Here is a 21,123-nt window from a genome sequence, read left to right on the forward strand (position 1 = left end):
TTCACCTCACCCACCTTTCCTCAAATGGTTTCTGTAGTATAGACGGTAAGTTGTTTTTTAAAAAAGCAAGGGAGGAACTTTCCAAAGTTTTTGACATATTTTAATATTTTCACATTAGTTTCAATTGAATCCTCTGAGATTCCCAGAATCACTCTGGCAACTGGGAAACAAATATAAAAAGTATGATAAATAATATAGCTGAGTAGTGATATCTTCTCTGAATAATGATATGGTGTAAATAGCATCATTATTCAGTTAACCCTAATATTTTAGAAGACTGGAGTATGTGTCTCAAAGTACCATGCCTGCCTTTTGAAAGGAACAATGCTTAAGACCAAAATGTAGATTAAAAAAAATAAACAACGGACAGTCTATATCACTAGACATGTTTTGTCACAGATCAGGGCAACTGCACCTGTATTTCCCCTCAGTGGTTCACAAGAGCCCCCACTTTCAGGTTCCAGCTTCCCAGCCATTGCCTTTCTGAGTGGAGACCCACATCTCTCTCCCTTCTGACTGACATATTCCCAAGCTGCACAGGTCCCTGCCTTCACTGTATATTTCCCAGCACAGACAGGTTGCTTTCTCTTCAGAGGCTGATAATAGTGTCAACAATTGTAAGTTACCACTCCTCACTTCCTGTACAAGCCTACTTTATACTCAAGATAAAAAAAGAATTACAGAGCAAACAGCTTAAAAACAACAAAAGAATCTACACACAGCCTAATAAGCTTACGAGAATTAACCCCAACCCTAACATGGATTCTAGAGGCACAGTGCTTCCAATTCTACCCTAAGGATTGAGGCCCTCCACAGACCAGAGGGCCTGTCCACTTGCTGGATCAGGAAGGCCATGAGCCAGTTTAAAAACCCTGGCTTTGTTTTGTCTGTTCCTAGAGAATCCAGTTTACACTAGTGTATGTGTATCTTTCCAGAGGGTAGTTTTTCCTGAGATGTTATAACCTGAAACTCCCTGCTGTTTGTTCTCCTACTTACCCTTCCATGGAAATACTATAATGCCACAATAACACATACACAACCACATTTTTAATACAACGACCCCTCAAGGCATTAACCTAATTCAATAAAGTTTAACTTAATTCAATCAAGTTCATTCAGGATATTGCAGGAAATTGTCAGTCCGTCACAATGTTGTCACATTGTTTTTAAATTTCTAGGAAAACAGCATTTTATATGGATTTGAACATTGCCCTGAAGTGTTTGTAAATGATCATTGTAGCATTGTGCTAATGGGTGAGACCTGGAGAGTTGAACTGGCCAGTCTAGTTTCAGTGAAATGTGAAAAGTAAACAGCCAGCTCAAATAGTGAAAAGGAAATATAGACATTTTAAAGTCTAAAATTTTTATTATCTTCGGCATTATTAGTAACCCAGGTGGGATCTGTTTTCACTTAAGCATATCCTTTTTCATTTAAATGGAATATGTAAATTACCAAACATTACTGAATTTTTTAATTTTACATATAGATTGAGGTTTGGAATTTGCATGAAAAGCAAGTAACCAGATTACAGGAAATGGGAGACTTCTGAAACACTTAAAAGTACCCTTCAGAAAGAATAGCAAAAGAAATACTTTGCTGTGACATAGGTATCACTGTGGTGAAACCTACTCTAGGGGGTGGAAGAATAGCTGCTGTTCAATAAGACAGAGAGGAGACTGGCGTAAAGGACAGAAGGTTTGGTTCTGCTCCCACAGAATCAGTGGCAAACCTCCATTGATTCCAAGGGGAGCAAGTTCAGGTTCTAATAGCCAAGAAGGGAGTAACCCAGATAGTCTACAACATACACTGAAATACATAACTAAGGTGCATTAAGGGATTATTTGGTTTTCTCTCCTTTGCCCTTGAAAATCAACCTCTTTCAATAGACTTTTCAGTATTGATCACATAAAAATATAAGAATGGCCATACTGGGTCAGACCAAAGGTCCATTCAGCCCAGTATCCTGTCTGTCAACAGTGGCCAATGCCAGGTGCCCCAGAGGGAGTGAACCCAACAGGTAATGATCAAGTGATATCTCTCCTGCCATCCATCTCCACCCTCCGACAAACAGAGGCTAGCGACACCATTCCTTACCCATCCTGACTAATAGCCGTTAATGGACTTACCCTCCATGAATTTATCTAGTTCTCTTTTAAACCCTGTTATAGTCCTAGCCTTTACAACCTCATCAGGCAAGGAGTTCCACAGGTTGACTGTGCGCTGTGTGAAGAACTTCCTTTTATTTGTTTTAAACCTGCTGCCCATTAATTTCATTTGGTGGCCTCCAGTTCTTATATTATGGGAAAAAGTAAATAACTTTTTCTTATTCACTTTCTCCACACCACTCATGATTTTATATACCTCTATCATATCCCTCCTTAGTCTCCTCTTTTCCAAGCTAAAAAGTCCTAGCCTCTTTAATCTCTCCTCATATGGGACCCGTTCGAAACCCCTAATCATTTTAGTTGCCCTTCTCTGAACCTTTCTAATGCCAGTATATGTTTTTTGAGATGAGGAGACCACATCTGTACGCAGTATTCAAGATGTGGGAATACCATGGATTTATATAAGGGCAATAAGATATTCTCCATCTTATTCTCTATCCCTTTTTTAATGATTCCTAACATCCTGTTTGCTTTTTTGACTGCTACTGCACACTGCGTGGATGTCTTCAGAGTATCCATGATGACTCCAAGATCTCTTTCCTGAGAACTTGTAGTTAAATTAGGCCCCATCATATTGTATGTATAGTTGGGGTTATTTTTTCCAGTGTGCATTACTTTACATTTATCCACATTAAATTTCAAAAGAGCTCATAGGTCAGACTTTGCACTGTCTTGCACCTGATCAAAGTAGATATAAATCACAAGAAATCTCATTTCTAAGGCACAGTGAAAGGAGTGCAAAGGACTGTTTTGACTTGAGTGGATTTTTGTGGATTAGTTCATTTATTTTTGCATATTCCCTTTCCTTCCAAGAGGCCTTGAAGATCTAGATTTATCTATCTAAGCATTTCTAATGGGCCTGTAAGGCCAGCCTTTATAGCTGCAAGTTCATTTCTCATTTCTATCAGATAGGTCCAGGTTTTTCATAGCAATACTACTTTCCAAGGATCATTCTCCTGTTATGTAGCTATGTCTTGGATTGTTTTCTCCTAGATGTATTAGTTTGCATTTTTCCACGCTGAATCTTGTTTTATCAACTATTTATCAACCACTATTTCTTCTCCTTACAGCTCCATTTGTATTTTCTCTCTATACCCTCAGGGTTGTCTGCAGTTCACCCTTGCTTTGTATCATGCACAAGCTTCATTTTGCCAAATCTTTAATGACAATATTTAACAAAACACTGATCGCTACATGATCTCACTAAAACACTTTACCTAAAATATGTGCAGTCTATGTCATTTATGATTCTTCTCTGCTCCAGTCTGACAAAATTTAAATCCATTTATAAGATTTTTCAAGCCTGATATATTTTTTCTAATAGAATTGTGTGGGGTACCATCTAATACTTTACTAGAGTCCAAATATGACAACCATTCTTATGTTAACTTTCTCTGCTAGTTCAGTAATTGGATAGAATTGTTTCCGTGGTAAGATTTATTATTTGTAGGTCCCATGCTCTTCCTTGCTTATCATGCTTTTGTCTTCTAGTTATTCAATATCTCCAATATTTCACTAGGTACTCAAGTTAGATTTATAGAAGTATTATTGCCAGGATAGCTTTGGAGCATTAGAACCACATCAGCTCATCTAGTCCTCTGGTAATAACCTTTTCTTCCAGAGGCATAGAAAATGGTTGTTAGTGGCTTAATAAGTTCCTCTACTAAGTAATGTCAGGCACTGATGTGATTTCAGACCAAGAGATCTATTTTATTGAGATTTTTCCAAATACTCTTTCACCTCATTTGTGTAAACTGTTCCGTATGTCATTGTTCACTGACATCGCTCACCTTAATGTGGAGTTAGCTGGCACCTGAGCAGCACAAAGGGAGCAGATCAGAGCACATAATCTGCCCCATTTCTTCTTTTTATAATCTTATTTTATTTCCTTTTCCAGTATTTCCCCATTTTAAAAAAAGGTATAGAAAATTGTCCTAGGGGAAAAGTGGCAATCTTGAGAGCTACTTAAACTCAAGTAGCAGAAGGCCTGATTTATTATGTTACATGAGTGGTTATGAGAAAGTTAAAGTGGTTAAATGGCTGTTTCAACATTCTTATTATGGGACTACTCTACACCCCCCCGAACTTCCCCATCCCTCCCAGTGGTCAACTAGTTACAAAGTAGTGTTGCCAATTTAGTCATTTTCCAAACTTTCTGTAAATTTGAATACCCCCTCTAATTTCAATTCCTGGAGAAAACTCAATGATTATTATTATTTAACTCTGAGCTGAAACTGGTTTTCGATCACTGCCAAGTTCTCATGGACATATTCAGTTTTTCCTAGATATTTTAGCACATAATATCGATCACACACTTGGGCCCTGTTTAAATAACCATTCAACACCAGATCTTTTCCTTTGCAATAGGTTTAAGACTCCAATCTTGCAACTGGATCTGCATGCATGTGTCACTCCCTCATGCCCCCGCCCCCGCAGGGGTTCCCTGGGAAGGCAGATCAGCACTGCATGTTGCTAATGCTGTTGCAAGCATCGCAAAGCATTTTGGTGAGGGTCAAAGGTGTGAGTGTGGAGTGGAAGATTTCTTTGCAGGCTGTGAGAGGCCAAAGGGGGAGGAAAGAAGAAAAGAATGGGATAACTTGATGTTCCAGCTAAACTCAAAGATAAGGAGCTGACTCCAGCCCAAGGCCACTCTGCTACCTGCCAAGACAGAAGCAGGGGAGGGGAGAGTCCACCCGCCTCAACCAGCCATGAGAAATAGTTGTTGAATGAAATGCAGGGGCCGCGAAAAGGAGTGAGATGACGAAGGCCAACAAGGAAAAAACATAACTGTCTCAAGGCCCTGAAACCGGTGTGTTTGGGAAAGCTGAAGACGCCATGAAAGGCTGGTTTGGACTGGTACACAAAGCATGGGGAACAAAGGTCTCTGAAGGAGACGCCCCCAAGAGACCCCAGGATTTAAAAACCTCCCAGGAGCTGAGGCAAATCGGAGATCAACAGCGGACCCTGGACAACCTGTGCGCACAGGACAGAACTCATGCCCACCCCTCCCCCTCTTCTTCTTACGTTACACCCAGGCCCGGCCAGCCTTGGGTAGTGCACGTGGGAGTATGAAAGTGGGTTAGGGCTTGGGGAAGTAACGCTTTCTTCCTTCCTTTTGAGTGACAGGGGACCTCCCCCCCGCAGCACTCTCCACTGTTGTTTTATCAATAAAGTTTTAAAATTCAGACACTTGGTGTGCTCTTCATCTCCTCCCCTGAAGATCCTGCGGCCTCAGCCTGATCACCTGACCCCTGAGGCAGATTGGTACCATAAATCTGTCACACATGAACCCTTGTGTCAGGTCACATTGACTTCAGTGGTCTCTGTGCAGGTTCAGGGATCTATTTCAGTTGGAGGATTGGGGCCCTATGCCTTGTCTACACATAGATTTGCATTAGTTTAGCTTGTACAAACTCCTGTGTAGATATTCTTATTTTGGTATTAAATTGTCTTATTTTGGTTTAGCTTAAACCTGTTCCTAATAGACTTAAGTTAAATGAAAGCAGGCCTGGTTTAAACTGAAATAAGATTGTCCAAACAGACTTTTGTACTGTTATAAATTAAATTGGTTTAAAAATCAAACCTTAAATTAAACTGCTGCAACTCTGCCTGTAGACAAGCCCTAAGGAGACATTTGCCACCTTAACTTGGACAACTCACTGATTCTGTGGCTCTCGCAAATTTAAGAATACTTCATTATTTAATATCCTTTTTTGTGTTTGCTTTTATGTTACAACCAAAATCTAACTGTCCTTTATAATAAACATTTTAAAAAATCGTTATCCATATTTTATAAACATCTTTCTGTAACATTCAGTACCTTGGGGGAGTGCCCTGTAAACCCTATAATCCTCATCTGTATACAATTGTGATATTGCATATAAAGCATGCCATGTGAGGTATCAGGGAAAAGGTTATGATCAGCTGAAAGTCACTGTTCTATCTGAATATGTATATCTTTAGTGCATATGAAGTTATGAGATTGTGTTGTATGGTTGTCACTAAAACATGCTGTAAGTTGGGGAATCAACCAGATATTTGCTCCCCAGAGACAACAGCAAGGGGACTAACTAATGCCTGGGCAAGGTGTCAAACAACCATCAACAGCCATTGTCCAGCAAGAGAGCTATAATTCAGTGACTCACCTGCATGAGGCCACACCAGGGGAATTGCTCAACCTTGCCTGGGGACTCAGCAATGCCCACCAGACATACATGGGACTTGTGTTCTCCAAGCTCATGAGAGTATAAAACAGAACACAGGTGGCGCATGTTTCGCCTTCCTCCTGCCCCCACCTATGCTGTAAGCAACAAGGACACTGAGTAGACTTGAGCTCCAACAGAGGAGACTGGCCCAGGTTTCAAGGGTGAAATCTGTATACTATGAACTGCAGTATCCAGTGGGGTAAGAAACACTGCTTAATCTAGATGTTGCCCAGTCTAATAGGGTTGAGAGTTTAGACTGCATGCTTATATATTTTATTTTATTTTGGTAACGAGCTGACTTTTTGCCTATTTTTTGTAGTCAGTAAATTTGTTTAACTGTTTATCTTTACTAGTGAGTTTGCCTGAAGTGTGTGGCAAATCTGTTCAGCTTTGCAAATGCTGGTGTATGTCCACTTTTCATTAATGAAGTGGTGAACCAATTAATAAATTTGTACTGCTCGACTTGAGCAGTGCAAGATGGTATATTCCTGAGGTACAGTGCTGGGAGGATTTGGCCAGTGCCTTTCTCTGTGTGATTCATGAGTGGCTCTGGGAGTATTCATGCAATCTAGCTAGCTGTGGGGCTCCACACATGCAGCTGTGCTGAGTGATAACAGTGCCTGGAAGGGTTTACTGCTGGTCACTAGCAAGGCATTGTGAGAGACAGCCCAGGCTGGAGAAAGTTAAGCGGGTACAGCGGTCCCACAGTCCCCGGCTGCACCCCAGGGATCCAGTCACACTTACGTCAGTTTTTCTTTAAAGAAATACACCACATCTAGTATTGTAGCAATTCACATGGACCATTCTGAGGGCAATATGGTATGCTTGTTTGAAAAACAAAACAAAACACTTTGAATAACTACCCTACAGACTCAATAACCAATTTTCAAGTAGTAATAGTCTGACCATTTCCAAAGGTGTTGGGGTGGAAATCAACATGGTCTTGTCCACAAACCTGTCCTGCCTACAGAATTGCGTTTAAAGTTAAAATTTGCTTTGGTGAAAGGTGGAGTTGGGTATTTCACTCCCAGGGTAAGTTCAGTTAAAAACTATGGATGACCTGTGACTTTGCTGCTACAATGTATGGTAAGTATGAGTGAGGGTGAATGAGTGTGCATTCAGCTGGGAGATCTGAATTGGTTTGCGAATGGTGGATGGTGAATCAGCCCCTCCATGCAGCATGCACACCTGTGTGTTTGTTTGGAGTTATTGTGTGTGCTGGTTGTGGTGTTGTGTGGATGGTCATGTTGATCTGTATGGGTGTGAGAGTTGCACTGGGAAATTTGCATTGAGTTGTACAGGTGATGAATCAACTTTGAAGAACTGTGTGACATCTGGGCTAAGTAATTTACCATCTCTGCTGTCTCCTTATCACTGACTTTGTACAACCAATGAAACTGTTGCAATGCAAATTAGCCGTAGAGTAAGAGTGGTGATTGGTTGAGTTACCTCTGATACCACAATGATCTAGGACTGTTAGCATAGATACAGGTCTTACAGTTTTATTATATATAGATGCTCAAACATAACTTATAGTTCAATCCCCTTAAAATTGCAGTAACTGAAATTGTGCCTTTATTGAAAGCTGAAGAAATGAACTGTAACAATTACAAAAGCAGTTCCCTTGGAATCACTTTCCACATGGCTGTATTTAAGAATCAACTACACAGTAAATTATTGTACAGTGTATTTGCTTTTCTGAGAATGGCTAATGAAGTCCAATATTTTCAAAAAGTCTGGTTATCTGTGACTTAGAGTCGTGTATGCTGAGAGAGACTCAATGCAGCTAAACTTAGTATCTGAAGGAGGATAAGAACATAATGGCCATACTGGGTCAGACCAAATGTCCATCTAGCCCAGTATCCTGTCTTCCGACAGTGACCAATGCCAGGTGCACCAGAGGGAATGAACAGAACAGGCAATCATCAAGTGATCCATTCCCTGTCTCTCATTCCAAGCTTCTGGCAAACAGCGGATAGGGGCACCATCCCTGTCCATCCTGGCTAATAGCTATTAATGGACCTATGCTCCATGAACTTATCTAGTTCTTTTTTGAATCCTGTTATAGTCTTGGCCTTCACAATATCCTCCTGCAAGGAGTTCCACAGGGTGATTGTGCGTTGTGTGAAAAAATACTTCCTTTTGTTTGTTTTAAATCTGCTGCCTATTAATTTCATTTGGTGACCCCTAGTTCTTGTGTTATGAGGAGTAAACAACACTTACTTTCTCCACACCAGTCATGAATTTATAGACCTCTATCATATCCCCCTTTAGTTGTCTCTTTTCCAAATTGAAAACTCCCTGTCTTATTAATCGCTTCTCATATGGCAGCTGTTCCATACCCCTAATCATTTCTGTTGCCCTTTTCTGAACCTTTTTCAATTCCAATATATATGTTTTTTGAGATGGGGTGATCACATCTACATGCAGTATTCAAGATGTGGGCGTACAATGGATTTATATAGAGGCAATATGATGTTTTCTGTCTTATTATCTATCCCTTTCTTAATGATTCCCAACATTGTTTGCTTTTTTGACTGCTGCTGCACACCTAGTGGATGTTTTCAGAGAACAATCCACAATGACTCCAAGATCTCTTTCTTGTGTGGAAACAGCTAATTTAGACCCCATCATTTTATATGTATAATTGGGATTATGTTTTCCAATGTGCATTATTCTGTGTTTATCAACACTGAATTTCATGTGCCATTTTGTTGCTCAGTCACCCAGTTTTGGGAGACGCTTTTATAGCTCTTCACAGTCTCCCTGGGACTTAACTATCTTAAGTAGTTTTGTATCATCTGCAAATTTTGCCACCTCACTGTTTACCTCTTTTCCCAGATCATTTATGAATACATTGAATAGGACTGGGCCAGTACAGACCCCCGGAGGACACCACTATTTACCTCTCTCCATTCTGAAAACTGATAATTTATTCCTACGCTTTGTTTCCTATCTTTTAACCAGTTACCAATCCATAAGAGGACCTTCCCAGTTACCCATGATAGCTCGGTTTGCTTACGAGCCTTTGGTGAGGGACCTTGTCAAAGGCTTTCTGAAAATCTAAGTATATATGACTTTGACCCTTTGGCGACTGAGGGCGAAACCCTGACCTCCTTGAAGTTAATGGGAGCTTTGCCACTGACTTCATAATGAAACCACAGCCTCATTGAATCTTTATATGTATGTAAAATACACACGATTCTCAGTATTCATTTGTCTGGAAATGCTATAATCCTAGCAGTTAAAGACCACACAATTATCTTGCCAACGATAAACCTCTTATAACTTGTAGACTTGATCTCTGTATACTAATACTCATGATTTCTTGATGTGCCAATAAAACTGCATTCATGCTAATGTAGGGTCTCTGGAATGGTGTGATGCCAAAGGCTTAATGTCCCCTGGTGCTCTGATGGATATAGTAACAGAACAACACGAAGGAAACCAGCTTGCATCTTTGCAATAATGTTTTTTCTGCTGGTTCAGAGTCTGAAGCATACCCTGTTGCTGTTACCTTTTGATAAAAAAGGTCAGTTGTATGTAGTTAAATGGGAACAAGCAGTTAACCTTTTAACCTATTTTTTTCATTTATTTATTACAATTATTGCACAACTTCCAATACAAACTAAAAATAAGTGATGCTCTTTACAAAGATGGCAATTTTTAAAATAGTTCAAAATTGTGGTTTTACTGAACTGGAGCCTTAAACACTTTAATTCCTCCTTTTGACAAAAATTTTCCCCAGCTCGATGGTACCTCCCTCCTATTTAACAACATGAGAAAGCAACATGAGCTTTGTGACTTTGTCCTCACCCATAACCATTTCAAAATTTGGGGACAACCTATACCTTCAAGTCAGCACAGCTGCTATGGGTACCCTCATGGCCCCACAGTATACTAACATTTTTATGGCTGACTTAGAACAATGCTTCTTCAACTCTCGTCCCCTAGCGCCCCTCCTCTACTTACACTATATTGATGACATCTTCATCATATGGACCCACAGGAAGGAGGCCCTTGAAGAATTCCACCTGGATTTCAACAATTTCCACCCCATCATCAACCTCAGCCTGGACCAGTCCACTTCCTGGACACTACAGTGCAAATAAGTGATGGTCACATAAACACCACCCTATATCGGAAACCTACTGACCACTATACTTACCTACATGCCTCCAGCTTCCATCCAGGACACATCACACGATCCATTGTCAACAGCCAAGCCTTAAGATACAACCGCATTTGCTCCAATCCCTCCGACAGAGACACACACCTACAAGATCTCTATCAAGCATTCTTAAAACTACAATACTCACTTGGGGAAGTGAGGAAACAGGTTGATCCAGCGAGAAGGGTACCCAGAAATCACCTACTACAGGACAGGTCCAACAAGGAAAATAATGGAAAACCACTGGCCATCACATACAGCCCCCAGCTAAAACCTCCCCAGTGCATCATCAACAATCTATAACCTATCCTGGAAAACAATCCCCCACTTTCACAAGCCATGGGAGGCAAGCCAATCCTCGCTTACAGACAGCCCCCCAAACTGAAGCAAACACTCACCAGCAACTACACACCACAGAAACACTAACCCAAGAACCAATCCCTGTAACAAACCCCATTGCCTCCTCTGTCCCCATATCTACTCTAACGACACCATCATAGGACCCAACCACACCATCAGAGGCTTATTCACTTGCACATCTACTGATGTGATATATGCCATCATGTGCCAGCAATGCCCCTCTGCCATGTACATTGGCGAAACCAGACAGTCTCAACGCAAAAGGATTAATGGACACAAATCAGACATCAGGAATGGTAACATACAAAAGCCAGTAGGAGAACACTTCAGTCTCCCTGGACACTCAACAACAGATTTAAAAGTAGCCATATTTCAACAACAAAAAAAAAAACTTCAAAAACAGACTTCAAAGAGAAATTGCTGAGCTACAATTCATGTGCAAACTTAACACCATCAGTTTGGGCTTGTATAGGGACTGGGAGTGGCTGGCTCATTACAAAAGCAATTTTCCCTCTCTTGGTATTGACACCTCCGCATCAATTATTGGGAGTGGACTACGTCCACCCTGACTAAATTGGCCTTCAGCATTGGTTCTCCACTTGTAAGGTAACTCCCTTCTCTTCATGTGACAATATATATTTTATGCCTGTATCTGTAATTTTCACTCCATGCATCTGAAGAAGTGGGTTTTTTACCCACGAAAGCTTATGCCCAAATAAATCTGTTGGTCTTTAAGGTGCCACCGGACTCCTCGTTGTTTTTGTGGATATAAACTAACATGGCTACCCCCTGATATATAAGAAGGCAGCCATGACCCCAGATACCTGTTCATGACCACCAGGTTGAGAGCCCATGCACAGTATTATTCACACAAAGAAGCTTAATCCCTGTTTTAAAGTGCAAAATTCAACCATCACTATGAAGGCACTATTAATGCCTGCATACTTTCTATAACATTTCAACTTCAATAAATGTTTTCATGAAATCCTATTTGACTGTTTCACCCAAATGGACAGGAAGGTATATATGTCTTAATATATCTGTCTCTATTCTGAGTTTGAACATTTTTATTTTTATTTTCTAAAAGACACTGCTACATTGGTGGCCTCTTGAGTACCTCTAATCTGAAGATGTTTAATTAGGAGTGTGTGCTCTAATATTATAATAAATAAAATACTATCTAAAAGTAAAGATGGAAAAATCCTCCCAAAATTTGAAGAGCCTTCATAATAATAAAGGTTGCTTTCCTCCTTTATTTATTCTTGAGAGATTAAAAATGAGACATGAATGTTAAACTCCTGCAAGTTTAATGAGTACTGATACCAAATAATTGACATTTGTTCATGAAGCTACTAATGTATCTTTCAGTAGAATACTTTTAAAACAAGGCTTCAGTGTGAACTCCTTTCAGGAAAAACCCTATAAAATTCAATAGAGTTCTACAGAAATTACTCTAAAAAACCTACAAGGATTGATTCTCATTACACTTTACACCACTATTGTAGCGCAAAGGGCTCTTAAAGCATGATTTTCTTTTACACACACTGTTACCCATCTTTACAGTACCAGAGTGGTCTAAATTAGCTTTAATGTAAATACAAATCAGGTCCATAGAATTTAATCAGGAATGATATTTTTGTATAGCTTTTTAAAAAATCGTATAGATTTCTATAGCAGGGATATAATTATTTATTCAATTCTAGGGTTGTTCAAAAACATATTGAAAGCTGATTCTTTTGAATTAATGCCTATAGAAATTTTCCATAAAGGTCTATCTTAATAATAACCTCATCTGGCGGCTCTATGAAATTCAGGGAAGTCCTATGACTTGTGTAATGCATGACATCAGATTAGATGATCACAGTGGTCCTTTCTGGCCTAAAAAATCTATGACTAATTTGCTCCCTCTGAATTAATACTGTTTTTAAATGGATATAATTTAGATAATGTAGTTTTTGTCCAGGAATTATTAAAATGGAGTGATGGTTGGGAATACCTATCTGTAATTTAGAGTAAAATACATTACAGGGCTGTTGTACTAGAGGACTACATACTGTTGCTTGTGTAGGCTGAACTGTTCACCCAGCTGGACCCCTTGCCCCCACTATGGTACAGCCCCTTGACCTCCATCTCCGTATCCTGAGTACCCAAATGGAGAGCTGGGAGCTGGTCAGAGTAGGGAAACAAATGGCCTGTCTAACTGGGGTCCTGGTTGGAGTGCGGGGGATGAGAAGCGCACCTGGCAGGAGGTGGTCAGAATGGGGGGGATGAGAGGCTTTCAGCAGCCTGATTTCCATTAAAACCAGGCAGCAGCATGCTAATTTGATGGCACTGTAGGCAGAGGAAATTCTCCAGCACCCTAACCCTCAGGTTTGTTGCCTCAATCCTGTATCCTGAGTGATAAAATGGTGATTTTAGTGGAAAACTGGAGAAGCCTGATTTCCAATTTCCCCCCAAATCAATAGGGTTCTGCCCATTGATGCTATGAATAGTCCCTGAAATTTTTGAATTGATCAGATATGATATTTAATTTATTGCATTACAGACAGATATGCTGTGGAGTTGCAAGTAGGGTCTTGTTTCACTTAGCCAATTATTCCAAAACCAATCATTATACATAGGGCCCTACCAAATTCACGGACAGTGAAATCTGTCTTTTGTGTATTTTTACCCTACCCGATACAGATTTCACAGGGGAGACCAGCATTTCTCAAACTGGGGGTCCTGACCCAAAAGGGGGTTGCAAAGTTACTGCAAGGGGGTCATGGTATTGCCACCCTTACTTCTGTGCTGCTTTCAGAGTTGGATGGCCTGAGAGCAACGGCTGCTGGTCAGGCACCCAGATCTGAAGAAAGCAGCACAGAAGTAAGGGTAGCAATACCATACCATGCCATCCTTATTTCTGTGTTCAGAGCTGGGCTCCCGGCCAGCAGCTACCACTCTCCGACCAACCAGCTCTGAAGACAGAGCCGCTGCCAGCAGAGGCACAGAAGTAAGGGTGGCAATACCAAGACACCCCCCCCCACACACAACTCCCTTTTGAGTCAGGACTCCTACACTTACAACACCGGGAAATTTCAGATTTAAATATCTGAAATGTATTATTTTTAAATCCTATGACCATGAAATTGACCAAAATGGACCATGAATTTGGTAGGGCCCTAATTATACTGCTGGAAAATTCACAGTTAAGGTTAAACTTAAAAGAAATCCAAATATATTATAGTATGTGACTACATAGTTAGAGCGGCCAAATAACTATAACTGCCCTGTCAAAGAGTCTTCAAACTTCCAAAATATAGTCAAAACTCACTGAAATCCTGAGCATTGGCTACATTTGGAAATATATAGGATTAAGGTCCATGTCTCCCCATTTTTCTTCATAGCTGAAAGTTTTTCCTTCAGCAGAAACCTTAATTCTACCCTTTAGTGACAGCAGCAATAACTATACAATTAATAAGGCATTTTAGTATTTGGGGACCCAAATTAGGTTAAACTGAGTTTTAAAGGCTTTTTCTTTCATTTGTGTCTCCTCCAGGGATCCCGACAGGGTGGAGTTAACGTTGTTTGAGAGACCTGACTGTATTCCCCTTAACATGTTTTGGTTTATTTTAAGTTTAACCTTAACTGACTGTCCTGGAGTTAGAACCATTGATTTGTGGATAATTACAATATCCCTGTAGAATACTTTACCCCTAAATGACTCTTAAATTTAGCGCCTTCTTAATGTAGAGGTTTTGTCTGGGATTTTTTTTTCTTTTAATTAAGAATTTCATCTGTGATCACTACAAAAGAAACTGATTGGAGGTTATGTGTTTATGATGGTAAATATCTTTTTATTTCCTCTTGTTTTGGTGGGCTTTGTTCATTATGTATATTTTAACATTTTCAGTGTAGCCGCTGACGATGGGGGAGGGGGACATTTTATACAGGTATACACTTTTTAAAACAACATATCTCCCCCGAGATTTTCCTTACACTTAAAGGATCTAAGGAGGAGTAGATCTACGGCTAAAGGTTTAATAATCATCATCATCATAATCCATTTTAATAATGCCCAGACAAAAACGACATTCTGGGTGGGAATGAAAATCATCTCACCAGAACACAGAACAGATATGACAACAGCGGGGGCTGTCCTCTCACAGCAGCCGGGGGAGGGGGGGAAGAAACGTTGGGCTGGAGGACTGGGCGAGCTGCTCGGTAAAGCCAGTAACACCCCGGTGAATCTGTCCAGGGTGCTGAAATCTTCCCCGCTCCGGTTCAGACTGGCCACTCCTACCCGCCTCCGCGAGCCCGGCCCTCTCTCCTGTCCGCAACACCCCCCGGGGCTGCGGCGTCACGCAGGAGAAGCAGCGGGGCCGGCGGAGGCTCCCGTCTGCCAGGGGGGACGGCAGCTCTGCCCCCAGGACTCACCTCAGCAGCGCGTGTGAGGAGGGGGTGAGGCGGGCAGCGGGGCGGCCCAGCCTGGCAGCTCCTCCCCGCGGCCGGCAGCGCCACCCGCCGCCTCGGCCCCGGAGCCGGAGCCCGCTCGCTCGGGGGGCCTGGCTCGCCGCTGCCGCCGGCAGAGCGCGGGGCTGAACGGGCAGCAGCAGCGGCGGCGGCATGGACGCGGAGTACCCCGCCTTCGAGACCCCGCTCTGCGGCGAGCTCAAGCGCTTCTGCCGGAGGGTCAAGGAGACCTACAGGGAGATCCGAGAGGACCTGACCCCCTACAAGGATGACCGCTACTACCGGTAAGGGCTGGGGAGCGGCCAGCGCCGGGCACCCTCCCGCAGGGAAGCACGGAGGGGCTGGGGCTGGGCTCCGGGGGCGGTCAGGCTCTTACCGAGCTGCTTTGCAGCCGCAGGGCTCAGCGCTGCAGGCCCCTGGGGGTGGGGAGTGTTTGTTCTGCTCAGCGGGGGAAGCCGAAAGCAATCCCCCATTGCCTTCAGCTGGTTAAATACGTGCACGGCCCCCACCCGCTGGCCTGCCGGGGACGTTTGCAGGCGGCTTGGCTAGGAGGGAGAGGGGCTTTTCGGAGCGCTCTCCCATGGCTGTGTTAAGGAAGGAGAGTTGCCGGGCCTGTGCTACCTCATCTGTGTTGGGATTTGATGAGGTTGGGTGATGTTTAGTTAGGAATCATGGCGGTGGCAACCTCCTAGGTTGCTTAGTGGTGGTTTGGTCCGGGCAGCTGAACGAGAAAAGGCCATTTTAAATAGGGCACTGGAAAGTTGGGAGGGGTTTGCTAAAAGGCTCATCCTCTTGAAATTCCATAGGGTGAATAGGCTGACCGAGGAAAGGATCTCTCTGGTTCTACTGTATATGAGTTCCTTCTACTTTCCTTTCAAAAATATCCCAGGCCATTTTATTTCCTTGATTATTGATCAGCTCTCCAATATAAATTCTCTTTAACCCCCTGTTTTGACCAACAGTATGTAGTAAGGGGCTTTCAATACTGCATGGCAGAGACTATACTGGAATGGCCCAAATGTAGTTGTAGAATTAATTCCGGGCTGCCATTTTCCAGTGCCATCATCTCCTGATAGTAGCAGCTGAAAATGCTTGCACTACTTGCTGTAGAACCAGTGGGGTGAAAGATGCTATAGAAATGTAAAATGTTATGCTGTTACCTTTGTGGTTGACAGGGAAATAGCTTTTTGAATCAAGAATGATGCTGTGGGTTGTGCTGGTATTAGCTCTTCTAGAACAACACAGCTGTACGTTGCCTCTGAGGAAGCTGGGGCTTTAATTCATTCAGGGCTCCTAGCCACATAAGCCTGCAGATCAAGAATACCTGTCAATTTCAAATCTTCCACATAGAAATATGTTCCACTTGGTAAATATGGAAGGGGAGGCAACATGGTCCAGTGTACATGGCACTGCACTAAGGACCTGGCTCTGTCACTGACCTACTGTGTGACTTTAGGCAAGTCACTTTACCCCATCTGTGTCTCAGTTTCCCCATCTGTAAAATATGGATAATTATACTTTGTCTCCTTTGCAAAGGATGTTGAGTCTATGGATGACTTGGGCTAAGTATTGTTACATTTATTGCTGAACCACTCGGTTTACATATGCTGTTTTTATCCACTGTATATCTAGCAGTCCAGTCTGCATGGCACTTCCATTTTTTTAATTCATTAACAGATGTAGAATTGCATCTGCTTTTTAGATTCTTGGTAAGGACAGCTACAGTCTCACTAGTCCTTGACATTGTAGTGTGCTCTTCTGATTGTTGGTTATAAGTTGTGATGGGCAGAACCAGCTATATCATCCTCAATATACTAGTATTAATTTATAAATAGGAGCTGTGGATGAAGGTTTTAGACAAGGTTTTAACAGAAATCCTTGCTGCTTAGGAGGTGTGGGGGATTTTGGCAATTCAGTATTAGAAATATCAGGTTGTGTGGCCTGTCTTTAATTCAAAAATAAAAATTTCACTAAAAACAGTTAGGGTTGGGAGGGGCAAATAACACTTAATGGGAAACAAGGAAATACAGAATAAAGCCATACAGGTACATATGGTTGTCTTCTCACAAATGCAAACTCACTTGCAAACACACACCATCTCTACTCCAAGCAAATCAAGCTCTCAACCACAGTCTTCAAGGTGACAACCTTAACTGTGACATCTGTGGTATGATAGTATTCCTGTGGGATGCTTCTGTGTTTTCTAGTTTTGTATGGCTTTGATTTTGCATCATTTATCCTTTGGAACATTAACTGTTTTCAGTCATGTTGAATCTTCATGCAGACATGTTTGCTCCTGTCAAGTATACTTCACTGATATTGGTTATAAGTTGTGTTTTGAATGCAATTAATTTGGATAACCCCAATAAAATGTAGCAGTTCCTTCACAGGTAGGGATATTGAGTCTTTACACTGTTTAAGAAAGTTCCTGTACATCTGATATTACCACCAGTGTGCTCTGTTCTACTTTTGGAAGTGACATTGAACAGTGGGTGAGATTGGCTATGGTTTTCACATCAGCAACTTGGGTTTAGATCCTCAGCTGGGGTAAATCAGCACTGACGTCACTGGAGCAATGCTAATTTACACTAGCTGTGGGTCTGGCCCCTGATGTTTACAGGATTTGTCATTGTCTGGCTGAAAGGTGACAATGAGGCTTTTTCTCTTTTAGTTTCTTTAGATACAGCTCTTTTAAATGAACTTTCATGAAACTCTTGCCCCCCCCCCCCCGACTAATGGGGGAGGGGCGGAATTCAGAAGTCTTAAGCCTAGGTTTCTATATCCTGCTGCATTGGGCTAAGTTAGTTTTGCCCAACTAATACGTATTTGGATTGTGCAAGTCCATGAAGTCACTGACCAGTGTGACCTAAGTCACATGCACCATCCTGGGGGTGGAGACAAAACAATCAGCCACCTCGCAGGGCAATGAAGTTACAGTTGTGTCTAGACTGGAAGCTCTTGAGGACAAGCAATGCATTTTACTATATGCTTGTAAAGCACCATGTAAATTTACAGCATTATGTATGTGATATCTAATAATATTGTAAATAATATAATTGGTATCACCACTCATGGTATTTATAGAGCTCTAGTATACCTAGGGCCAGGTTTGTCAGAGAATGCTCAGTGCACTGGGGGAAGGGGGAGAAGATTGGTGGCTTACCATCATGTTTCCTTCTTCTCAATCTTGGAGACTGATGTGAGCCATACTGGCCTCCACACAAGTTGGAGCAGCTTTAGGGTTGCTCTAACTGATGCCAATGAATAATGGCTCTCAAGAAGCCACTCCCCCTTCCACCCTGGCATGCTCCTTCTTGACCTTGGAATACCTCTGATGCCAGGTAGGGAGGCAGGAGCAGAGCAACTGATGTAGGGCTGGTAGTTGAAGATTTTCCTATACTAGGAGGACCCTCTGCTGCTGCTTTAAGTCTTCCTGTGACGCAATGGAGATTTAGTAGAGGCTCTACATTTGTGCCCTTTTAGAAAATCTCAACCATTATGTATGTTCAAAACCAACTAGGAGATTTACCCTCATAACAGAGCTTCTATTAATTTCAGTGGGTGTTGAACAGCTAAATCCCCTAGAAGGTTTTGAAAATCTTAACTTTCGTGACTAAATTTTGGAAGGGAGTTTATAAGTTAACTTGCATGGCTGTTTGGAGGAAATGGCAGGAACACAGTCCTTCAAATGGTAGTGTAGTGGCCAAATTATGCAATTCCATGATGTCACAGCAGATCTATAACTAAAAGCAGCATTTGGTTAAGGTTGTGCAATACTTCCCAGTGTAAGAACCTATTTTCAGTTGCTTATAACTTGCCAAATTTCAAACATTTGCGAAAATCAGTCAAAATGTTTCGGCTGTTTTTGAGAATAAGGTTAGGCTCATCTATGACACAAAGGCCCCCCCCCTGGCAAATTTCAAGTCCCTATTCCAAAGTGTGGAGGTGCTAGAACTTTTCAAAGTAAAGGTGGGTGGGTTGGGTTCCCAGCTATGCCACATACTTCTTGTGTGACCTTGAGCAAGTCACTTAATCTGTCTGTGCCTTATTCTCTTCTATAAAATGACAATAACATTTCCCTGTCTCCCAGGGGTATTGCAAGGATAAATCAATTAATGTTTTTGAGATACTGAATGTGTACATACATGAATCATTAAAGGTATGACTCTGCAGCTTCTCTTCCCAACATGGTAAAAATGCTCACAGATATTGTAAATATATTGTTCCATCACTTTCTCATCTCCAAGATAGAAGGACTTGTTGAAAAACCTCAAAGAGGGTGGGAGCTGCAAGCCTGCATATTCTTGACCTAGTTGCTTCAAAGTGTTGTTTAGCAGTGCCATCCCAACAAAGGCCTATTCTGGGTCAGAAATAATCTTAGATCATTCTGAGTCCTCAAATCCTTATTGTGTGTCCTGGACTATCTATTTTTGTCCATTAAAATTCACAAATGTGTTCCCTCACTTATTTGGTATTCCCAAATACTTATTCTGGGTAAAATGATATCACTTCTTTTAATTGTATTCAAAACTATATCAGCACCAGAAGACAACTAAATAATCAACAATGCTATAAATCATAGTTCTAATTGCCTGTATAAATATGTATATAATTAGCCAAATTCATCCATGGTATATTTCCACGGAGTTCAGTGGAGTTACAGTAGGGATGAACTGGGTCCCACGTGTCTAATAATATTTTAAAATCACACAGGCAGACAACTTAATAAAATATATAATACTATCAATAAGTGAAGTTAAAGGATGACCATAACATAAACACTATACCATGTAAGTAAACTGGCACAGGAAATACTGGGCTTGTTTAAAAGATGTGATAAGCTTTTATCATACACTGTCTTGTGCTGCCTGAACCATCTACGAATTCTTGGTGTAATGCATGGGGTTCATCCTGAGACGGCTCTATCCTACGTAGATGATAAACCTCAAAGCTGGGGAGTACTTTGAACTTTATCCTGGCATAGACAGCAGGTTTCTCATGTCTTTAATTAGCAGCAACCTTGACATTTTATTAATATATTACTAGATACTTGCTATTATCAAAACCAAAGAGTAGTATGAAACATAGGGTGAGTTTAGGGACTTGATAAACTATCTAGCCCCATGCCTCTCTGCCTGCTCAGTGGGTCTTTGACAGCCTTTGCTGTCCAGTCTTTCAGAAGACTCAACAGATAAGCATTGACATTTGTCCAAATGATTGTTCATTAAGCAATAGTATATGCTATAGTTATATTTTAAGTAGTGTGTTTAAAGCAATAGCTTACTAGATAGGCTTTAATTTGCAACTACTTGTAATCTGACTAGAGTCTCTGTAACATGGCACATTAAAAACCATTTTTATCTCTTGTACACTGAAGCTGGTCCCAATGTGACAACAATGTTGACGCTATCTTTCTATTGAAAGTGCTATTCAAAACTCATTCAGAAAACAGGATGCTGTCTCTAAGGTGAAGTGATGTTTCCATGAACTAAGCACACACAGACTCAAAATATAAGATGTCAGTCCTTATACCTTAGATGAATAGGTTTGATTCAACCTCAAAAACACCTGTCTGGCTTTTTGCTTTCTAAATATATGGTTAATTTTAATACAATAGCTCATGCCATGAATCCCTAACTTTCACCAGCAATAGAAGTAGATTCTACCTGAAAGCTGTTAGGCAAAACTCAACAGGTGTGTTCAGAGCAAGTTTGCAGCAGCAGATAAAGATCATACAGACTTTGACTCAAAAGATGGTAGGTAAATCTT

The 21,123-nt window shown here is 41.4% G+C and overlaps 1 protein-coding gene and 1 long non-coding RNA gene across 2 annotated transcripts in view; one reads left to right on the top strand and one right to left on the bottom strand.

Moving 5' to 3' along the window:
- The window catches only part of LOC119565802, an 83,908-nt gene that overhangs the window by 58,213 nt on the left and 4,572 nt on the right, over positions 1–21,123 (bottom strand). Inside the window, exon 2 of the long non-coding RNA XR_006290038.1 lies at positions 16,515–16,661. This is a non-coding gene — a long non-coding RNA (uncharacterized LOC119565802). The remainder of the gene's footprint in view (positions 1–16,514; positions 16,662–21,123) is intronic.
- TMEM181 (transmembrane protein 181) overlaps positions 15,391–21,123 on the top strand; it is a 56,997-nt gene continuing 51,264 nt past the window's right edge. The window contains exon 1 of the mRNA XM_037895069.2: positions 15,391–15,638. Within this exon, the coding sequence (XP_037750997.1) occupies positions 15,508–15,638 (131 nt within the window). The 5' untranslated portion in view covers positions 15,391–15,507. The remainder of the gene's footprint in view (positions 15,639–21,123) is intronic.

The sequence above is a fragment of the Chelonia mydas genome, chromosome 3 (assembly GCF_015237465.2).
Source record: "Chelonia mydas isolate rCheMyd1 chromosome 3, rCheMyd1.pri.v2, whole genome shotgun sequence".
NCBI classification, from domain to species: Eukaryota; Metazoa; Chordata; order Testudines; family Cheloniidae; genus Chelonia; species Chelonia mydas.